General features: G+C 44.9%; 1 protein-coding gene across 1 annotated transcript in view; it reads right to left on the minus strand.

The window, feature by feature from the left end:
• The window catches only part of LOC121860490 (pleckstrin homology domain-containing family G member 1-like), a 163,546-nt gene extending 143,607 nt beyond the window's left edge, over window positions 1–19,939 (minus strand). The window contains exon 1 of the mRNA XM_042357652.1: window positions 19,633–19,939. Coding sequence (XP_042213586.1) covers window positions 19,633–19,720 — 88 coding nt within the window. The 5' untranslated portion in view covers window positions 19,721–19,939. The remainder of the gene's footprint in view (window positions 1–19,632) is intronic.
• Between the last annotated feature and the right edge of the window lie 374 nt (window positions 19,940–20,313).

Raw genomic sequence — 20,313 nt, forward strand, 5'->3', positions numbered from 1 at the left:
ACCAATACACACCTCCCACTCATCATCATCACACACACACCCTCCCCACCATCACCACCACACACACTCCTCCCACCATCATCACCACACACCTCCCACCATCATCACCACACACACCCCACTCATCATCACCACACCTCCCACTCATCATCACCAACCCCCACCTCCCACCATCACACACACACTCCTCCCACCCATCATCACCACACACCTCCACTCATCATCACCAATACACACTCCTCCCACTCATCATCATCAATACACACTCCTCCCACTCATCATCATCATCAATACACACTCCTCCCACTCATCATCACCAAACCCCCACTCATAACCTCTTATTAAAATCGATCCGTCGCCTCTCGTGTCGTATAAAGCCATTCACAACACCAGATGCTATACCTGCCACCTTCCTCAGCCACGTGGTGCCTAATATTTGTAAACAATGACACGTGGGGAGGAAGGGCGAATGTTATTGTTGTGTTTGTGATTTTGTTTACTGTTTGTTTTATTGTTTCATCGTCCTGTGCTTCTTTTTCTCTTTTATTATTCCCCATTATTCTTATTTGTCTTCTTTATCCTCTTCCCCTGTTTAATTGTCTGTCTGTTTGTCTGTCTAGCTTAGTTTCTATCACATAATTTACTATCTATCTGCCTTGTTACCTGTCTATGTCTCTCTCAACTCAATACTTCCACCTGTAATTAACCTGTCACTCCCCCTGACATATCTCGCAGGTAATTAATTCCAGACTGACATTCCTGATTCCAGATTGATATTCCTGGTTGCGATCTGATATTCCTGATTCCAGATTGATATTCATGATTCCTAATTGATATTCCTGATTCCAGATTGACACACTCCCCCCAAATTCCAGACTGACACGTACCATTAATTCCTATCATGACACACACCATTATTCCTGTAGCCTATAGTGCCAAGTATTATCTACAGTGCCAAGAGTGCCACGAACTACCCAGGAGTGCCACGGACTACCCAGGAGTGCCACGGACAATCAGGTCATGGCGGCATCACCTCCCACAGGCTGGTGGTTATCACAGGATACACTGAGTCCTCTGTGTCCCACCTCTCTCTCTCTCTCTCTCTCTCTCTCTCTCTCTCTCTCTCTCTCCAAAACGATTAGATTTATGCACACTGTAAAATCGTTTCAGTGTGTGTGTGTGTGTGTGTGTGTGTGTGTAAGGGTGTGCACGACCTTGCGTACGGGTAAGTATACAGTGAGTTAGTTTGTTAATTCGTGCTCGTGTGTGAATGTGTGTGTGTATTGTACGTGCATGCTCTTGTCTACATACTTCATTGCGTGTGCTGGAGTATGTGTGTGTGAGACATGTTTGTTGGTGTGTGCCCGTGCGTGAAGGTGCATGCGTGTGTTGGGTGTTTATTGGTGTGAATCGCCAAGTTTGTTTAGAAAAATGTGTACCCTACTTCCTGTCGTGTGGATGTATGTATGTATGTATGTACTGTATGTGTGTGTATCTGTGTGACTACGTGCGTATGAGTATGTGGAGTACCTTAACAGGGTAAATACAGTCCAGCACACACACACACACGCACACACGTTCCCTCCTCGCCACAAGACGCCACGTAGTTAAGCTAATATATACTACCCAGACCACCACCAGCTGCTACAAGGATCACACACACACACACACACACACACACACACACACACACACACACACACACACACACACACACACACACACCCTAATAACAACAACGACACTTTAATTTAGGGCAGGACAACTAAAGAGGTAAGAGAGTACAGGTGTTGCCTCACTATCACCTGTTGGACGAGATTAATGACTAGGCAGGTAAACAAACAGGTTGGTGGTCCCTACTAGACCACTTACCTACCTACCTGCCCTCATACTGATCTACACCCTCCTTCCTTCCCCTCACACCCCAACCCCCTCCCTCTCTCTCTCTCCCTCACTCCCTCACACCTCCTCCCTCCTTTCCCCTCACACCCTCACCCCCTTCCCTCTCCCCTCACCCCCTTCCTCACCTCCCCCTTCGCACACCTCCTCCCTCCTTTCTTCCCTCACACCCTCACCCCCTTCCCTCACACCCCTCACTTCCTCACACTCTCTCTCTCCCTCCCTCCCAGCTTCACTATACAGACATCAAAGCCAACTGCTGGAAGATCTTCGCCTGGCGTAGTGTCCATCAAGGAGTGGAGAAGGAACGCCAGCCGTGGCTAATTGCTCGTGCTGGCGTTGTTTATGGCGAGAATCATAAACCTTGACGACGAACAAACGCCAGACGCCGTTGATTGCTTGTGCTGGCGTTGTTTATATACTACTGGCGTCTGACATCTCGACGCTGCTACACACTGACCAAAGTGAACCCAGCCAGACCAGGTGAACCATTAGGTGAACTTAGCCAGACCAGGTGAACCATTAGGTGAACTTAGCCAGACCAGGTGAACCATTAGGTGAAGCCAGACCAGGTGAACCATTAGGTGAACTTAGCCACGGTGAACCATTGGTGAACTTGCACAGGTGAACCATTGGTGAACAGCAGACCAGGTGAACCATTAGGTGAACTTAGCCAGACCAGGTGAACCATTAGGTGAACTTAGCCAGACCAGGTGAACCATTAGGTGAACTTAGCCAGACCAGGTGAACCATTAGGGGTGAACTTAGCCAGACCAGGTGAACCATTAGGTGAACTTAGCCAGACCAGGTGAACCATTAGGTGAACTTAGCCAGACCAGGTGAACCATTAGGTGAACTTAGCCAGACCAGGTGAACCATTAGGTGAACCTAGCCAGCCAGGTGAACCATTAGGTGAACTTAGCCAGACCAGGTGAACCATTAGGTGAACTTAGCTGCACCAGGTGAACCATTAGGTGAACTTAGCCAGACCAGGTGAACCATTAGGTGAACTTAGCCAGACCAGGTGAACCATTGGTGAACTGCACCAGGTGAACCATTAGGTGAACTTAGCCAGACCAGGTGAACCATTAGGTGAACTTAGCCAGACCAGGTGAACCATTAGGTGAACTTAGCCAGACCAGGTGAACCATTAGGTGAACTTAGCCGGACCAGGTGAACCATTAGGTGAACTTAGCCAGACCAGGTGAACCATTAGGTGAACTTAGCCAGACCAGTGAACCATTAGGTGAACTTAGCCAGACCAGGTGAACCATTAGGTGAACTTAGCCAGACCAGGTAACAAGAGGGAAGAGTTTGACTATCACGGACCAGACAGATGAGCCATAAGGAGCCCGACCAGCCAGATGAGCCGGACCAGCCAGATGAGCCGGACCAGCCAGATGAGCGGACCAGCCAGATGAGCCGGACCAGCCAGATGAGCCGGACCAGCCAGATGAGCCGGACCAGCCAGATGAGCCGGACCAGCCAGATGAGCCGGACCAGCCAGATGAGCCGGACCACAGATGAGCCGACCAGCAGAGGATTTGTGGAGGGTTGGCACAAAGACGCCGACACCACACTGAGGGGCGGGCACCGACGCACCCACCCTATATAAGGTGCCACTACCACCAGCCTCCCGTGGGCGCCTCTGCTAACACCACCACCACCACCACCACCACCACTACCACCAGCCTCCTGTGGGCGCCCTGCTAACACCACCACTACCACCACCACCATTACCACCACTACCACCACCACCACCACTACCACCAGCCTCCCGTGGGGCGCCTCTGCTAACACCACCACCACCACCATTACCACCACTACCACCACCACCACCACTACCACCAGCCTCCCGTGGGGCGCCTCTGCTAACACCACCACTCACCACCACCACCATTACCACCACTACCACCACCACCACCACACACCACTATCACCACTCTTCTTCCTCCTTCAGGTGACCCCCCCAATACGGCCTCCTGCCACCTCTCACACCTCCTCACCTGCTACCTCTCAGAAAACTCCTCCCCATAGCACCTCCCCTATAAACCACATTACCAGACTCAACAATGGGTGTGGGCAGCGGAAGAAGGTCACAGGGTCAAGAGAGGTAATGGTTAGTCTGAGGGCAAGGTCAAACTGTGTGTGTGTACTCGTGTGTAGGTGTGTGTGTGTACCTGTGCGCACAGTAGGTGTGTGTGTGTGTGTGTGTACCCGTGTGTACAGTAGGTGTGTGTGTGTACCTGTGTAGGTGTGTGTGTACTGTGTTTATGTACTACACACACACACAGGTTTACTCATTAACGCTACAGCCACAAGAACAAACACCTGAGATTAAGTTACACCTTTGCGGTATAACAGGATCCACCGTCTCAAAGATACAACATTTTCTCGTAACTTAAGATAAAAACAAACGAACGTTCCTGGTGGATCTTGGGGGTGTTATTTGTGCATTGTCTTAAATGTCCGGTAATGTTAACATGTCTGCCAGCCATCACCCTCACCAGCTGATCAACAATGGCGGGCGTGTGACAGACAGACAGACAGACAGACAGACAGGCAGGCGACAGCAGGCAGGCAGACAGGCAGACAGACAGGCAGGCAGACAGACTTCATCTACTGTTGCAGCTAAAAGTGGTGAGAATTCCGGAAAGTCATCAGGAGCGACACTTAACACCCCCCACACACACACACACCAAGTACCTTAACAACTCCTAAACTTGACCCTGCAAACTTTATCCTCCAAAACACACTAACCCTCCAACCTAACCCTCCAAAAAGCTTCTCGAGGATGACAAACATCTCGACCTTCAAGAAACTGATGATTAATATTATTGACTTTTCTTTTTTCTTATTTTTTTTATGGTCAATATTTCCTTCCGCTATTACGTTTGAAATTTTACCCTGATGGTCTGTTTGTGTCTGTCTGTCTGTCTGTCTGTCTGTCTGTTTGTGTGTCTGGTGGAAGGCTGCTTAGCGTTCATTTTTCTCGTTATTTTTATTATTATTATTATTATTATTATTATCAGTATTGCTGTTATTATTATTACTACTTAAACTACCAAGACAACGAAACAATCACACACGTCATGCAAAACCATAAACCTCAATACTTCCATAAGGTAAACACAAAATAAACCTGCCACCAATTACTAAAAAATAATATCTAAAAAACGCGGGAAAAACGCCCCCAACAAAGATGGCGGGGACGGAGATGTTTCCCTCACCTAGGGTTTATGATAATTATTTCCCCAAACTAAGGATGTGACGTCGTATCTAACTGTCTTCTGCACTTTAGTTGTGAGACCCGGATGTATTAACTGGTGATATGAGACTGTATCTACCTTTTTAACTGGTGATATGAGACTGTATCTGTCTTTAAGGTGTTGAGCTTGGGTACAGGTAAGACGATGATAAACTGAGAGGTAAAATAGAAACACGGAATAAATATAAGTAATAATGAAGAAACTACGACTAAAGAGACAGGTAATGAAGATGGTAAGATAGACAGACAGAGATAATGGGGGAATGAGACAGAAACACACGGTTGGGAGACACTGAGACAGGTAAACAAAGATGGTGAAGGTGGCCCCCCCCACCTAATACCGGGGGTCAGGGAGGAGCAGTAATTACCGTACGTCTCAGGATTCCATAACGTCACCCATGCCTGTAGGACCCCTCCGCTGCCTGTAGGACCCCTCCGCTGCCTGTAGGACCCTCCGCTGCCTGGGACCTCCCAATGCCTGAAGGATCTCTCTCTGTAAGGATCCCTCCCCTGTCTGTAGGACCCCTCCGCTGCCTGTAGGACCCCTCCAATGCCTGAAGGATCTCTCTCTTACCTGTAGGATCCCTCCCCTGTCTGTAGGACCCCTCCGCTGCCTGTAGGACCCCTTCTATGCCTGTAGGACCCCTCCCATACCTCCAGTATCCCTACCCCACTGCTTTAGAGCCTTTCACTCCACCACATAGACTGGCTCAACCCGTGAGTACGACACCCACATGATGGCCACTGTCTCTCAAACAACAAAACAAACTCCAAAAACACTTAGGTTGTCTTGGGGGACCAACTAATGGTATGATCTTCAACCATCATTAAAACCAAACAATATCTTTCTTTTAAGGACATAAGTGTAAAACGGACAAAGAAGGAGTCGGATATGTTAATCCCGCCCCGCCGCCACCACCTGACGATAGCCAAGTTTGTTTACCAATGTCACGCACCTACGCTTATGCTCGCTGAGTGGTACAGGTGCTGACGCCAGGGGTGGTTATTCCTGCTGAGTGGCACCCATGATGACAGGAGCAATGTCCTCATTGGGTGGCTCTCACACACACACACACCTCCCCTACACGTGGGTCGTTAGGTGTAAACAATGAATCTCACTGTCAACTGTATAGGTATTCATAAATATTGCGTCAGGTGAGGGGGAGAGGTATGTGAGGAACGATGAAGGAGGGAGATGACGGTGAAATGAGGAAACTGTGAGGGGAGACGCTGTAAGAGAGAACAATGACGGGGTGAGAGACGATGAATGATAGAGTAAGTAAGAGAGAGAGGGAGAGAGAGATTTATACCCAGGTTCATCACGTCTCTTTATTTTCATTATTATATCATTGTCATTATTTCTATCACACACACACACACACAATGAATGGTGCCCTTCCTCGGTCAACACTCAAGGAGGGGCGTGATGAAGGGAGGGAGGAGGAGAAGTAGAAGAAGGAAAAAAATGAAGAAGGAGAAGAAGAAGAGCCATGACCATTACATACCTTCGCCAGCTGACTCACTCACTCACCTTCCTCCCCTCCCCTCTCTCTCCCCTCCATTCCTCCCTCCCCTCTCTCTGGTATTGTTGTGGTCTCCGGCTGGTCCTTCTAACCCCTCCTACCCCTTCCCTCCCTACCTTCCATGCCACAGACTTCACACGCCACCACCTCACACACACACACACCCACACGCCTCCCGTGCACTCACCGCCCCTACGCCCCTATAAGCCTGCATACACACCATCCAACACCTGACGCATTCCCTAGCAACACACGCCTTCCACGCCCCCTCAGTTACTACCCTATTACACGCCTTTCACGCCAATTACTATCCTATACACGCCTTCCACGCCCCCCTTAGCCTTTTTCCCCCTTCCAACACATGTCCATTCTAGACCCCCTACCTACCTAACAGCTGTAGACCGGGGGAGGGGGGAGAGGAGAGGGGAGGGGTGAAGTAGAGAGAGAGAGAGGATGTTATGGATGACCTCAGGATGTCCGTCACGTGACCTGAGGTACCCAGCATGACCTCCCACACGCCTCATAAAAGGTCAAGAGGTCATGTATACAGATAAAATGAATAAGTGTCGTCAAATATGTAGAATGTACCTGTACAGTATATGTATAAAAAATATATCTTTTCGTTAAATATGTATAAATAAACTGTTTGGTGTATCTGTAAATTGTATGGTGTAATAATATGTAAATAAACACAAGTTATAATTAGTAAATAAACTGTTTCGTGTTTGTGTCAATTTCCTGCTAAATAAAATGTTTCAATTACAATATGAAGGGTCGTACATGTCAACAACAACAACAACAACAACAACCACACACACACACACACACACACACACACACACACACACACACACACACACCAACCATTACCCCAAACCATCCAAATCAGGGGAGTAAAATCAATAGCCTTTTATCTTGTAGTTACAGAATTACCCCACAAGGTTAGGCCCTACCTCAGTTAACCCTCAGTTACCCCACCCTCAGCACCGCCTCGACCACCTCAGTTTCCCACCACCCCTCCTCAGTTAACCACCGCCTCAGTTACCCCCACCACACCTCAGTTCCCTCCCACCACCTCAGTTAACTCCCTACCCCCTCAGTTAGCTCCCCACCGCCTCAGTTAACTCCCCACCCCAGTTAACTCCCTACCCCCTCAGTTAGCTCCCCACCGCCTCAGTTAACTCCCCCACCCCTCAGTTACCCCACCCCTTCAGTTAACACCCCACACACACACCAACACTACAGCTAAACCCCAGCCTGCTTGTGTGTGTTCATTATCAATACCCTCTCTCTCTCTCTCTCTCTCTCTCTCTCTCTCTCCTCTCATGGCGGCGTCTCACTCTAATATGTACACGTCTCCATCACCCTGTGTATGTCTGTACGTGTGTCTTTCTGTCTCTCTCCTACCGGTAGTAATATATAATGACTTCCACCCCTCTCTCCCTCTCTCTCTCTGTTGACACTACATCACTCCTAACCTAACCTAACCTAACCTACCCTAACCTAACCTACACCATCCTAACTACCTTCTTATACGATCTTTAAATAAATAAACAAACGCCATATTTTTTTTTCCTCATTTCCATATTGAAACTCTTTAGTCTCCCCCTCCATACTGTTATAATAATCCTGTTTTCTATGTTTGATGCTCGACCCTCCCCTTACCCCCATTTACCCCTATTCTCTCCCCTTAGTGACTCGACATGTCCCCTCCCTCCCCTCCCCCCACCCTCCCTTATCACTAAGTTTAATCCCGTCTCCCCTCACTCACGCTTCCCCTCACCCCTCTTCTCCCTCTCTCCTCCCCTTCCCTTCTCTCTATCCTGGTTATTCCTTCTATTACTCTTCTTCTCCCTAGTTATCCCTCCTCCTTCCTCCACTTCCGTCTCTCATCCCTCCTATAGCTCTCCTTCCTCCTCTTCCCTCAACACCCTTTCCTTCCTTCCTTCCTCCCTCTCCCCCCCTCTCACCCCCCCCCTCACATTGTCCCTCCTCCTCCCCCTCCTCCACTTTGTCATAAAATTTATTACAATTTTATGGTCCTCTGATTTCACGCCATACTGATTACCATATGTATTTTATTTGTTTATTTCTTAAGTCTTTATTTATTTCACTGTTTCATTATTTTTGTATTTTATTTATTATTATTATTATTATTATTATCATTATTATTATTATTATTATTATTATCATTATTATCATTATTATTATTATTATTATTATTATCATTATTATTATTATTATTATTATTATTATTATTATCATTATTATTATTATTATTATTATTATTATTATTATTATTATTATCTCAACCTGACCTTCTACCTTCACCTCACCTCTCAGTAAATAACAAATAAAGATTAACAAAGAAATATAAATATAGAGTAAAAGATAAAGAAATAAAATCCAATTAACCGGACACACTTTTGTTTTTCATTCCGAAGTTAATTAAAAAAAAACACAAATATATATGAAACTCTTATACAGAGGACCTTAACAAGTGTATTTATATAACACATTGAAGGTGTGTGTGTGTGTGTGTGTGTGTGTGTGTGTGGGGAGATATGGAGGGAGTGTGTTTGGGGAGGGAGGGAGAGGAAATAGGGTGGGTGAGGGTGGAGGGTAATGAAGGAGGAGGAATCATGTTTCTCAGGGAGGGACACAGTGGCCCTGGTCAAGTGTAAATCCCTCCCTGGGGCTTGACAGGGAGGAGGGGTGAGAGGTGGATAAGGAGGGAGAAGGAGAGGTAGATGGATAAAGGAGGGAGAAGGAAGAAGAGAATAGACAAAAGAAGTGAGGAAGAATTTTTTTTTATTATTATTACCACTGACATTATACACACACACATACACACACACACACACACACACACACACACACACACACACACACACACACACACACACCAGCAACATAAAGAGACACCGACAGGAGAGAGAGAGAGAGAGAGAGGGAGGTTACGTGCCGTTGTTGTGTGCAAGGTGGGCAACCCACGTGCCTCCACTAGCAACTGTAGGGGAGGAGGAGGAGGAAGAGGTCAAGAGGAGAAGAGGGGTTAAAAAGAGGAGGAGCAAGAGGAAGGAAGGAGGAAGGGAAAAGTAAAAGAAAGGAAGAAGAAGGTTTAAGAGGAAAAAGAGGTCAGAGAGGAGGACAAAAGGGGGAGACAGGGAGAGGGGGGAGAAAGAGAGGGGAGAGGAGGAGAAAGAGGGGAGGAGGAGGGAAGTGGCTGTCGAGAAAACCAGATGAAGGAATGGTGCTGTGTGACCTTCGTTGTGTGGTAGAAGGCCACTGTACCACCACCACCACCACCACCACCACCACCACCACCACCACCCACCTACTACTACTACCACCGTTTCCACCTCACACACACACAAGTCACGCTACCTGTCTTGAAATACACCTGACAGGCTACTAGGCTTACCACCATATACACACACACACACGTACACGCAAGCCAACAGCAACACTCAGATGAAACAAGAACATTGGAAACTGTATTGCTCGGGGCTGGGTCGTTCCTTGACCCTCCCAGACTAGGAAACACACAGCAATACTTACACCAAGAACAACGACACACACACACACACACACACACACACACACACACACACACACACGGTGACTGACTAAATGACCATCATGTTACTTCCTGTTACTGCTGCTACTGTTACTGCTGCTACTGTTACTGCTACTTGTTACTGCTCTTCTTTACTGTTTTTTTGTATATTTACTACTTCTGTTACTGCTGCTACTGTACTGCTACTACTGTTACTGCTACTTCTGTTACTACTACTTCTGTTACTGCTGCTACTGTTACTGCTACTACTGTTACTGCTACTTCTGTTACTACTACTTCTGTTACTGCTGCTACTGTTACTGCTACTACTGTTACTGCTACTTCTGTTACTACTACTTCTGTTACTGCTGCTACTGTTACTGTGTATGTTCTGCTACTATGTTACTACTATTGTATGTTTGCTACTTTTATGCTACTTCAAGGTCTTATATATAACAGTATACTTGAGTAAAATAATCATAAATCAATAAAGTGATATGTTTAAGTATAATAATGTACTTTAAATTATAATACAGTCCATGGTGACTCTTGGGAAGTATTGTATTACTGTATTATGAGAGATCTATTGTTGTTGTTGTTGTTGTAGAGATATTAGAGACGTTAGCTGTTGTTGTTGTAGTGAGATATTAGAGACGTTAGCTGTTGTTGTTGTAGTGAGATATTAGAGACGTTAGCTGTTTGTTGGATTCGTTAGCTGTTGTTGTTGTAGTGAATTTAAGACGTTAGCTGTTGTTGTTGTAGTGAGATATTAGAGACGTTAGCTGTTGTTGTTGTAGTGAGATATTAGAGACGTTAGCTGTTGTTGTTGTAGTGAGATATTAGAGACGTTAGCTGTTGTTGTTGTGAGATATTAGAGACGTTAGCTGTTGTTGTTGTAGTGAGATATTAGAGACGTTAGCTGTTGTTGTTGTAGTGAGATATTAGAGACGTTAGCTGTTGTTGTTGTAGTGAGATATTAGAGACGTTAGCTGTTGTTGTTGTTGTAGTGTAGTTATAAATTAAAGACCTTTATTGTTTTTGTTGTATAGTAGACAATATAACCTTATTTGTTGTCATTGTCATACATTATAAGCCATAAGTCTCTCCATTCTCATTGTAACATCTCCACCATACATCATTATACAACACAGGAGCCACATGTGTTATAATTATACTATATAACACACAGAGCTATATAATCCAGGCGATGGTCTGGGGGCCTCTATCTGCCCCCCCTCCTCCACCCTCCCCTCCCCTCCACTCATCCTCTCCCACCACCCCGCTTTTGTCCGATAATGCAACACCATGGCAGCTATTCGGCCATTATCTCAGGGTTACGTGACGAGGTGGAAATGGAAGCGAGAACTGATGAAAGGAGGAATTGGGAATGGTGTTGGTAATATGGAGGGAGAGAGAGAGGGAGAGGAAGGAGAGAGGGAGGGAGGGAAGATGAAGGAAAGGAAGAGAGAAGGAGAGGAAAAGGAGAGAGAGAGAGGAGGGGGAGGAAGGGAGGGAAGGAAAAGGAAGGAAAGAGAGGAAGGAAGGACAGAATGAAGGACAGAAGGAAGGAGAGAGACAGAGGGAGGTAAAGGCGAGGATACCATCATACCTATTACTTAAATATTCCATCAATTTTAATCTACACACACACACACACACACACACACACACACACACACACACACACACACACACACACAACACACACACACACACACACACACACACACACACACACACTTCATCAATCCATGGAAGAAACATTTATTTGTTTTAACTCAATTCATCCTTCGTCCAGGGCAACAGCAGTAATTTTATTTATTTATTTATTTTTTTACTTTGGGAAATTAATTATTATTTTGCCATTGCTTATCTACAAGTCGAGAGAGTGTTTACGGAGCTGGGTTTAATCTGAGACGCTTGAGGATGATGTTACAACCAGAGATAATTACTCTTCACTTTTACCAGTTGTTTTATCTTGGGAGGTAAAAAAAAAATAAAAAAATAAAAAAATAAAACGTAAAAATGAAAAAAAATAATAAATAAAAAAATAATAAAAAGTAAAGTTTAATTTAATGAACGGCGCCTAAGTGAGCCTCTGTCCGTTGAGGGAATTTTATATATAAATACACAAATTAGAATTATTATCTGATACATAATATTAAACGATACAATGAATGAGGTGGTTTTACTATATCGCCTGCAGGGTGGGGGAGGGGCAGGGGGGCAGCAGAGTGAGGGAGGGTGAAGGGGCAGTCTAGTAAGGGGAGGAGGGAGGGTAGTTAACTAGGGAGGAGAAGGGAGGGGCAATCTAGTAAGGGAGATCGGGAGGGAGGGAAGGGGAGAGATAAAGAAGAGGAGGGGGTGGAGGAACAAGAGACAGAAGGAAAGGGAAAGAACAGCAATCTAACCCATGATAACGACCCACTAGGAGTTAGCACAGCAGGAGCAACATCTGTCATCACCGCCTAACTCCTGGTATAACCATTTAGCTACACCCACCCCCCACCCCACCCACCCACCCGCCCACCCCCTCATCTGTGTGTAGGAGGAGGCTAGACCAACTCATTCAGTCGAGTAGTAAATCACACGATGTGTTTACTGCGTCGTATCATGATGCCGCCCCAAAAAACCCATGCAGTCTTCCATTCTTGTTACCACCTCAACACTAACACTACACCACACTACACTACACTACACTACACTACGCCACCTCGACAACAAACAACACCAACGCCACACCAACAGTACACCACACCAACACTACACTACACTAACACCACACCAACACCATACCTAAACCAACTATTTAAACCAAAAATAAACCTAAAATAAACAATTCTAACATGACATTGGTTTATTTAATACTTCAGCGATAGTTATTTTTCCCGCCTGAACACAAGAACATCACTAACTGTATTTTGGGGGGAGGCCACTTACAGCGACTAGTTTATTGTACACCCTATACTCATCCTGTGGGCGGTAGCGATAAAGGACCGCCCTCATAATATCTGCTGTGTGGTGAATCAACAATCGGTCTTCTGTGGAAATCCCTCGTTGTTTGTCTTCTTGTTATGTGTGTATATAATGCTAAACCAAACAGACCTATATGCCAAAAGCCACCTAACCTAACCTAACCTCAACTAACCCATTGCCAAAAGACACCTAACCTAACCAACCTCAACTAACCCATTGCCAAAGCCACCTAACCTAACCTAATACCTCAACTAACCTGTGCCAAAAGACACCTAACCTAACCTAACCTCAACTAACCTCATTGCCAAAAGACACTAACCTAACCTAACCCCAACTAACCCATTGCCAAAAGACACCTAACCTAACCTAACCTCAACTAACCCATTGCCAAAAGACACTAACCTAACCTAACCTCAACTAACCCATTGCCAAAAGACACCTAACCTAACCTAACCTCAACTAACCCATTGCCAAAAGACACTAACCTAACTAACCTCAACTAACCCATTGCCAAAAGACACCTAACTAACTAACCTCAACTAACCCATTGCCAAAAGACACCTAACCTAACCTAACCTCAACTAACCCATTGCCAAAAGACACCTAACCTAACTAACCCAACTAACCCATTGCCAAAAGACACCTAACCTAACCTAACCTCAACTAACCCATTGCCAAAAGACACCTAAACAAACCTAACCCATTGTCAAGTCACCTAACCTAACCAAACAAACCCACTGTCAAGTCACCAACCCAAGCCCTACAGGACGGATGCGGATGTTTGGTTCGTTTCAAATCCTGACGAAAGAGGCGACATTTAAGTAGTTATTATGTCCAGGCTGCATGACCGATGCTTCCTCACAAAACCCAGCGATTCCCCCATCATTCACCTCCCCTTCTTTCCTCATCCCTCACCTCACCTCCCCTTCCTTCCCCATCCTCCACCTCCCCTTCCTTCCCCATCACCTCACCTCCCCTTCTTTCCCCATCCCTCATCTCCTCCTACCGCCCTTTCCCTCCCCAGCACACCCCTCATCTCCTCTTCCTGTTGCGTTCGACGGTCTTGCATCAACACCCATCACCACCACAAACACACCTAATAATAATAATAATAATAATAATAATAATAATAATAATAATAATAATAATAATAATAATAATAATAATAATAATAATACTAATACTAATACTAATACTAATAATAATAATAATCTCACTCTATCTCTTTACTCTCTATGTATAAAAATAATGTGATATATTAACGTGATCAAGAACAAACTAAATCTGTCTACTTTTATTGTATTCTTCATTAATATATATTTTTTGGTTTTGCTGTATGAATTACCAAAGGAATTTAATTATTGTTGGAGTAGAATTTTATATCGGAAGAGTGAAGCTGTGAGTAGTTTTATATCGGAAGAGTGAAGCTGTGAGTAGTTTTATATCGGAAGAGTGAAGCTGTGAGTAGTTTTATATCGGAAGAGTGAAGCTGTGAGTAGTTTTATATCGGAAGAGTGAAGCTGTGAGTAGTTTTATATCGGAGTAAAGCGTGAGTAGTTTTATATCGGAAGAGTGAAGCTGTGAGTAGTTTTATATCGGAAGAGTGAAGCTGTGGGTAGTTTTATATCGGAAGAGTGAAGCTGTGAGTAGTTTTATATCGGAAGAGTGAAGCTGTGAGTAGTTTTATATCGGAAGAGTGAAGCTGTGAGTAGTTTTATATCGGAAGAGTGAAGCTGTGAGTAGTAACACGTCTGACAATGACATTTACAATAACATCGACTTAATAACATTTAGTTTACCTGTTCCTTAATATCACCTGTTGAAACAATGCCGAGGTGTATAAAGTGAATACATACATACCGTACATAAATACATAGACATACACACACAAAGCATACATACATATATACATACACATAAACATACATGCATACATATAAACAAACACACAAATACATACATACATACACAAAACATACACATATACATACATGTAAACAAACAAACACACACACACACACACACACACACACACACACACACACACACACACACACACACACACACACACATTATACATTAAATTTCATTACACACGACAAAGAAACCAGGAAAACTAGTCGTTGAGTGAGATGACTTGGAGGAAATATACAAGTGTGTCCAGTATTATATACCCTGGAGCTGGCCCTGGTAGTACCCTCCCCCCCACCACACTCACCCCACTCCCACCCCCACCACAACACCCCTACCCATCCCCACCACAACACCCCAACCACCCCTCTACACCCTCTATGACCAGTTTAGTGTCATGGTGTGGTCAGGTAAGCGGTACAAGACCAACATAATGTACTGTACCAAGACCCTAAGAGTACTGTACACAACACGTACATTACAGTACACTCTGTTTACCTACTACAGCGACTAAAACACACAGAAATAATACAACCAATACAAATATTCCCAATAACGTGAAAATAAAACAAATTATATACGTGGCCTTGAAGATGAACCCAAACAGTGTCCCACCATCTTGGAAAAAGTTATGAACGGCAATAATCAAAACACGAACACAGCCACACCGGGCGTATCAAAACCCCAGGGAAACAGCGGAAATATAGTCAGGAATATGCGTCGGCTGGCTCTATGGTTGTGAATGATGGGCGGCGGTGTGGTGTGAGGGTAGAGGAGTGGTAAGAGGAAGGTGAAGACGCCCCTCAAGGACCCACCCTCGCCACCTGTTTCCAACCCCGTCCCCGTCTTGCCTGTCACGTCTTGCCCTGTCACCCGTCTTGCCCCGTCACCGTCTTGCCCGTCACCGTCTGCCCGTCACCAGTCTTGCCCCGTCACCCGTCTTGCCCCTGTCACCTGTCTTGCCCCTGTCACCCGTCTTGCCCCTGTCACCAGTCTTGCCCTCGTCTTCCGTCACCGTCTTGCCTGTCACTCGTCTTGCCCCGTCACCAGTCTTGCCCGTCACCCGTCTTGCCTGTCACCCGTCTTGCCTGTCACCAGTCTGCCCCCCTGCCACCCTTACTGTACTACCAATGAAGTAGCAGTAGTAGTAGTAGTAGTAGTAGTAGTAGTAGTAGTAGTAGTAGTAAGTAGTAATAATAATAAGAACAACAACAACAAATAATAACCACCACAACAACCACCACAATCACCACAATAACCCACTTTAACGCACACCACCAGCATGAGAAAGAGTCACCCCAGCCAACACGTAATAGGCTACATATATTATTCTTCCTCAACACACACACACACACACACAATAAATAAGACCATATCTCAGGACTCGTCTGGACAATATACCATTTAGATACAGTCCACCATATTAAGGTTATAGTACCTGGCGTGGGAGGAGGAGGAGGAGGGGAGGAGGGAGGAGGAGGAGGAGGAGGGGAGGAGGAGGGAGAAGAGGAGGAGGAGGAGGAGGAGGAGAAGGAGGGAGGAAGAGGAGGAGGAGGAGGAGGAGGAGGAGGAGGAGGAGGAGGAGAAGAGGAGGAGAGGAAGAGGAGGAGGAAGAAGAAGAAGAAGAAGAAGAAGAAGAAGAAGAAGAAGAAAGAAGAAGAAGAACAAGGAGGAGGAGGAGGGAGCCTTGTTAGGGTAGTGAAGAAAGACGATAGTGGTTAGCTGGCCCTTATCATTGACTATACTGAACACTCTTATGGGGAAATTATAATCAGTTTAATGACCCTTACTGACCTAACTGGTGGATGTTTATCATGGGTGGGGGTTTAGTTATTCTGGTGTGGTTTAATGTAGTTGGATCACCTGAAGATTAGTCACCCCTTTTACTTGAAGATTAACAATTATTTTTTACGCTGACCTTACCTAACATAACCTAACCTAACCAAAATCTAACCAAACCAAATCTAATCTAACCTAACCTAATCTAACCCAGCTCTTTAAAACTCAACACAAACAAGATGCAACACAAAAACCCGTCAATACTTAAAGTACTGTAAGAGAGGTGAGGTTAGGTTAGGTTATTAGTTAGTGGAGGTTAGGTTAGGTTTATAGACAGATGAGGATGGGTCTGGGTGGTGTGTGTGTGGTTAGGTTAGGTTAGGTTTATAGACAGATGAGGATGGGTCTGGGTGGTGTGTGTGTGGTTAGGTTAGGTTAGGTTTATAGACAGATGAGGATGGGTCTGGTGGTGTGTGTGTGTGTGTAGTTAGAGTAGGTAGACAGATGAGGATGGGTCTGGGTGGTGTGTGTGTGGTTAGGTTAGGTTAGGTTTATAGACAGATGAGGATGGGTCTGGGTGGTGTGTGTGTAGAGGTTAGGTTTATAGACAGATGAGGATGGGTCTGGGTGGTGTGTGTAGGTTAGTTAGGGTTTATAGACAGAGGATGGGTCTGGGTGGTGTGTGGTTAAGAACAGTCGTTTGTTTTATCACGATTTCAGGTTGCATCAGTGTTTGTTACACACATACATAAATCTGCTATAATAACAATACAATAACAACAACAATAATAATAAATAATCAATAATAATAATAATAACATCAACAATAAACACTACTGTTCCACAACAGAAGCTCATGATATATGACTAACCCCCATTTCTCCGTTCACTCTAACATGATCAAGTTATCTTTACGTTCATTAAACACAAATAATCTGAGTTATTGCATCTGTGTTAATTTTTAACAAGGGTGACCTGTAATTGGGACCTGACCTGACCTAAACTAACCACCACACATCACAGCGGGTATAATGGTCATATTCATATAGGGTGTGAGGGTAAAGGGAGATAGCCTATAGTGAGGGACTCTGTTGGTATATATGGAGCTGATATAACCACCCACTGCCAGGATATATCTACTGGAGTATACTATAAGGGTTAGGTTAGGTTAGGTTAGGTTAGGTTAGGTTAGGTTAGGTTAGATTAGGTTATGTTAGGTTAGGTTAGGTTATGTTAGGTTAGGTTAGATTAGGTTAGGTTAGGTTAGGTTATGTTAGGTTAGGTTAGGTTAGGTTAGATTAGGTTATGTTAGGTTAGGTTAGGTTAGGTTAGGTTATGTTATGTTAGGTTAGATTAGATCATGTTAGGTTAGGTTAGGTTCTGCCACCACCATCTCTTTATGATGACCAAAACATACGTGGTTGGGTATAAGGGTTTACACATGTACGTCAAAAGGACAGTATGTGGCACAGTGACTCAATGTAAACAAACAACAACTGAATGTAAACAACTGGAGACATTGTTACAACCTTCAGCACAACAACAATATTTTAACAAGGGGTCAAATACAACATGGTGAACTTAATTTAACCCAAACTTACTTAACCCAAAGATTAACCACCTGAATATTAACCTAACCTCACCCAACCCAAGCATATTTAACCCAAAGATTAACCACTCCAATTAACCTAACCTAACCCCACACAGGTAGCGTTATGGTGGTTAAGCTTTCAGGTGTAATAAATTGTGGAGAGAGAGAGAGAGAGAGAGAGAGAGAGAGAGAGAGAGAGAGAGAGAGAGAGAGATCTTGCAGGTATTATCATTGAGAATTCCTAAAGTCCAGAAATCCGTCCCTAACCTAACTTAACTTGACCTGACTTAATCTTATTTGAGGTATCAAGAGCTACCAGGAGTTACCATGAGTTACCACGAATTATCATAAGTTACCCCGAGTTACCACGAGTTACAATCAGTTACCACGAGTTACAATCAGTTACCACGAGTTACCATGTGTTACCAAGAGTTACCAGGAGTTAAAACATACAAGTCGAGTGGGGGAACCGTGTGCTAATGCTCCCACACTTCCGGCATGAATACACAGGAAACTATCTGGTCTTGGGAGCCTGACTTTTTGTATGCGTGTATATATTCATACACGTTTACTGGACATACAAGTACACACACAGGCGTCAGAACCACGAGAGAGAGAGAGAGAGAGAGAGAGAGAGAGAGAGAGAGAGAGAGAGAGAGAGAGAGAGAGAGAGAGTTATGTCAAGGTTACAACTTGTATATAATATCAACAACAAAGTCTTCGTCCATCTTCGTGGTTTCTGACACACACACACACACACACACACACACACACACACACACACACACACACACACACACAGTTCACGTGTACTCATATGTTTAAGACAATATAAACCTGTTTTAGCCATACTCTGTGGTCTACACAATCAACCACACCTAAACCAACGAAACGAATATCATAAGTCATTTTGTTAGGTTAGGTTAGCGTTAGGGTGGCTAATCTTCAGGTGAAATAAGGTGATTCTTCAGGTGATCCAACACAATATGTCGTCAGAGGATCAAGTCAAGGAGGAAAACATCGACGATAAACTCCATATTGTGATAGATTTTGTTGATGTGGGTCTGGTGATAAGAGTTAACATAAGACTACGACGGGTGTTGGGGTGGTGAGAGGGTGGACTGACCTGGGTCATGGTGGGGTAAAAGGTCGTCCTGGTGACCTGAACTCTCGGTGGTGGAAGCAGCAGCGGCAGCATCCTCCTCCTCCGTCATCCCGCACCATGTGACACAACAACACACAGCCTACACCACTCACACGCTCTCTTCCATAGCGTGGGAACACTCTAGATGCACCGACACTCACGTACTATAGATACACTCTGATCACACATTAGTATTTCCCCATACACACGATACAATGCCAGGAGTAGTGATGTACACCGCGTGAGGAGGCGGTACAGCGCTCCTCGTACACTCTTCTGGTCAACACTGAGGACCTCCAGGCTCCCGGGCTCCACCGTGGAGGGGGCTGAGGCGGCCGTCAGCCCCTCCAGCCCATTGCCATGTCTCGCCACACCAAATAAAACATCTTCTCCAGGAATATCATCATATTAAACCACTACCAACCATCTACGTCACTCCCAAACACTAACTATAAAACACCCACACACACAACTCACCGACATACACACCACCACTAGATATACACCCGTTGTAAACACACACACACACAGTGCTCTGTTACATAGCACGTACGCAACATACACAACCTGCATATCAAGTGTGGTTTACAAAGCAACAACATATCGCACATCGAGGCTATTTATCCCGTGTTTTCATTATGTGTTTTGAAAGGCTTCCACGTT

The sequence above is a fragment of the Homarus americanus genome, unplaced genomic scaffold (genome assembly GCF_018991925.1).
Source record: "Homarus americanus isolate GMGI-L3 unplaced genomic scaffold, GMGI_Hamer_2.0 scaffold22232, whole genome shotgun sequence".
Lineage (NCBI taxonomy): Eukaryota > Metazoa > Arthropoda > Malacostraca > Decapoda > Nephropidae > Homarus > Homarus americanus.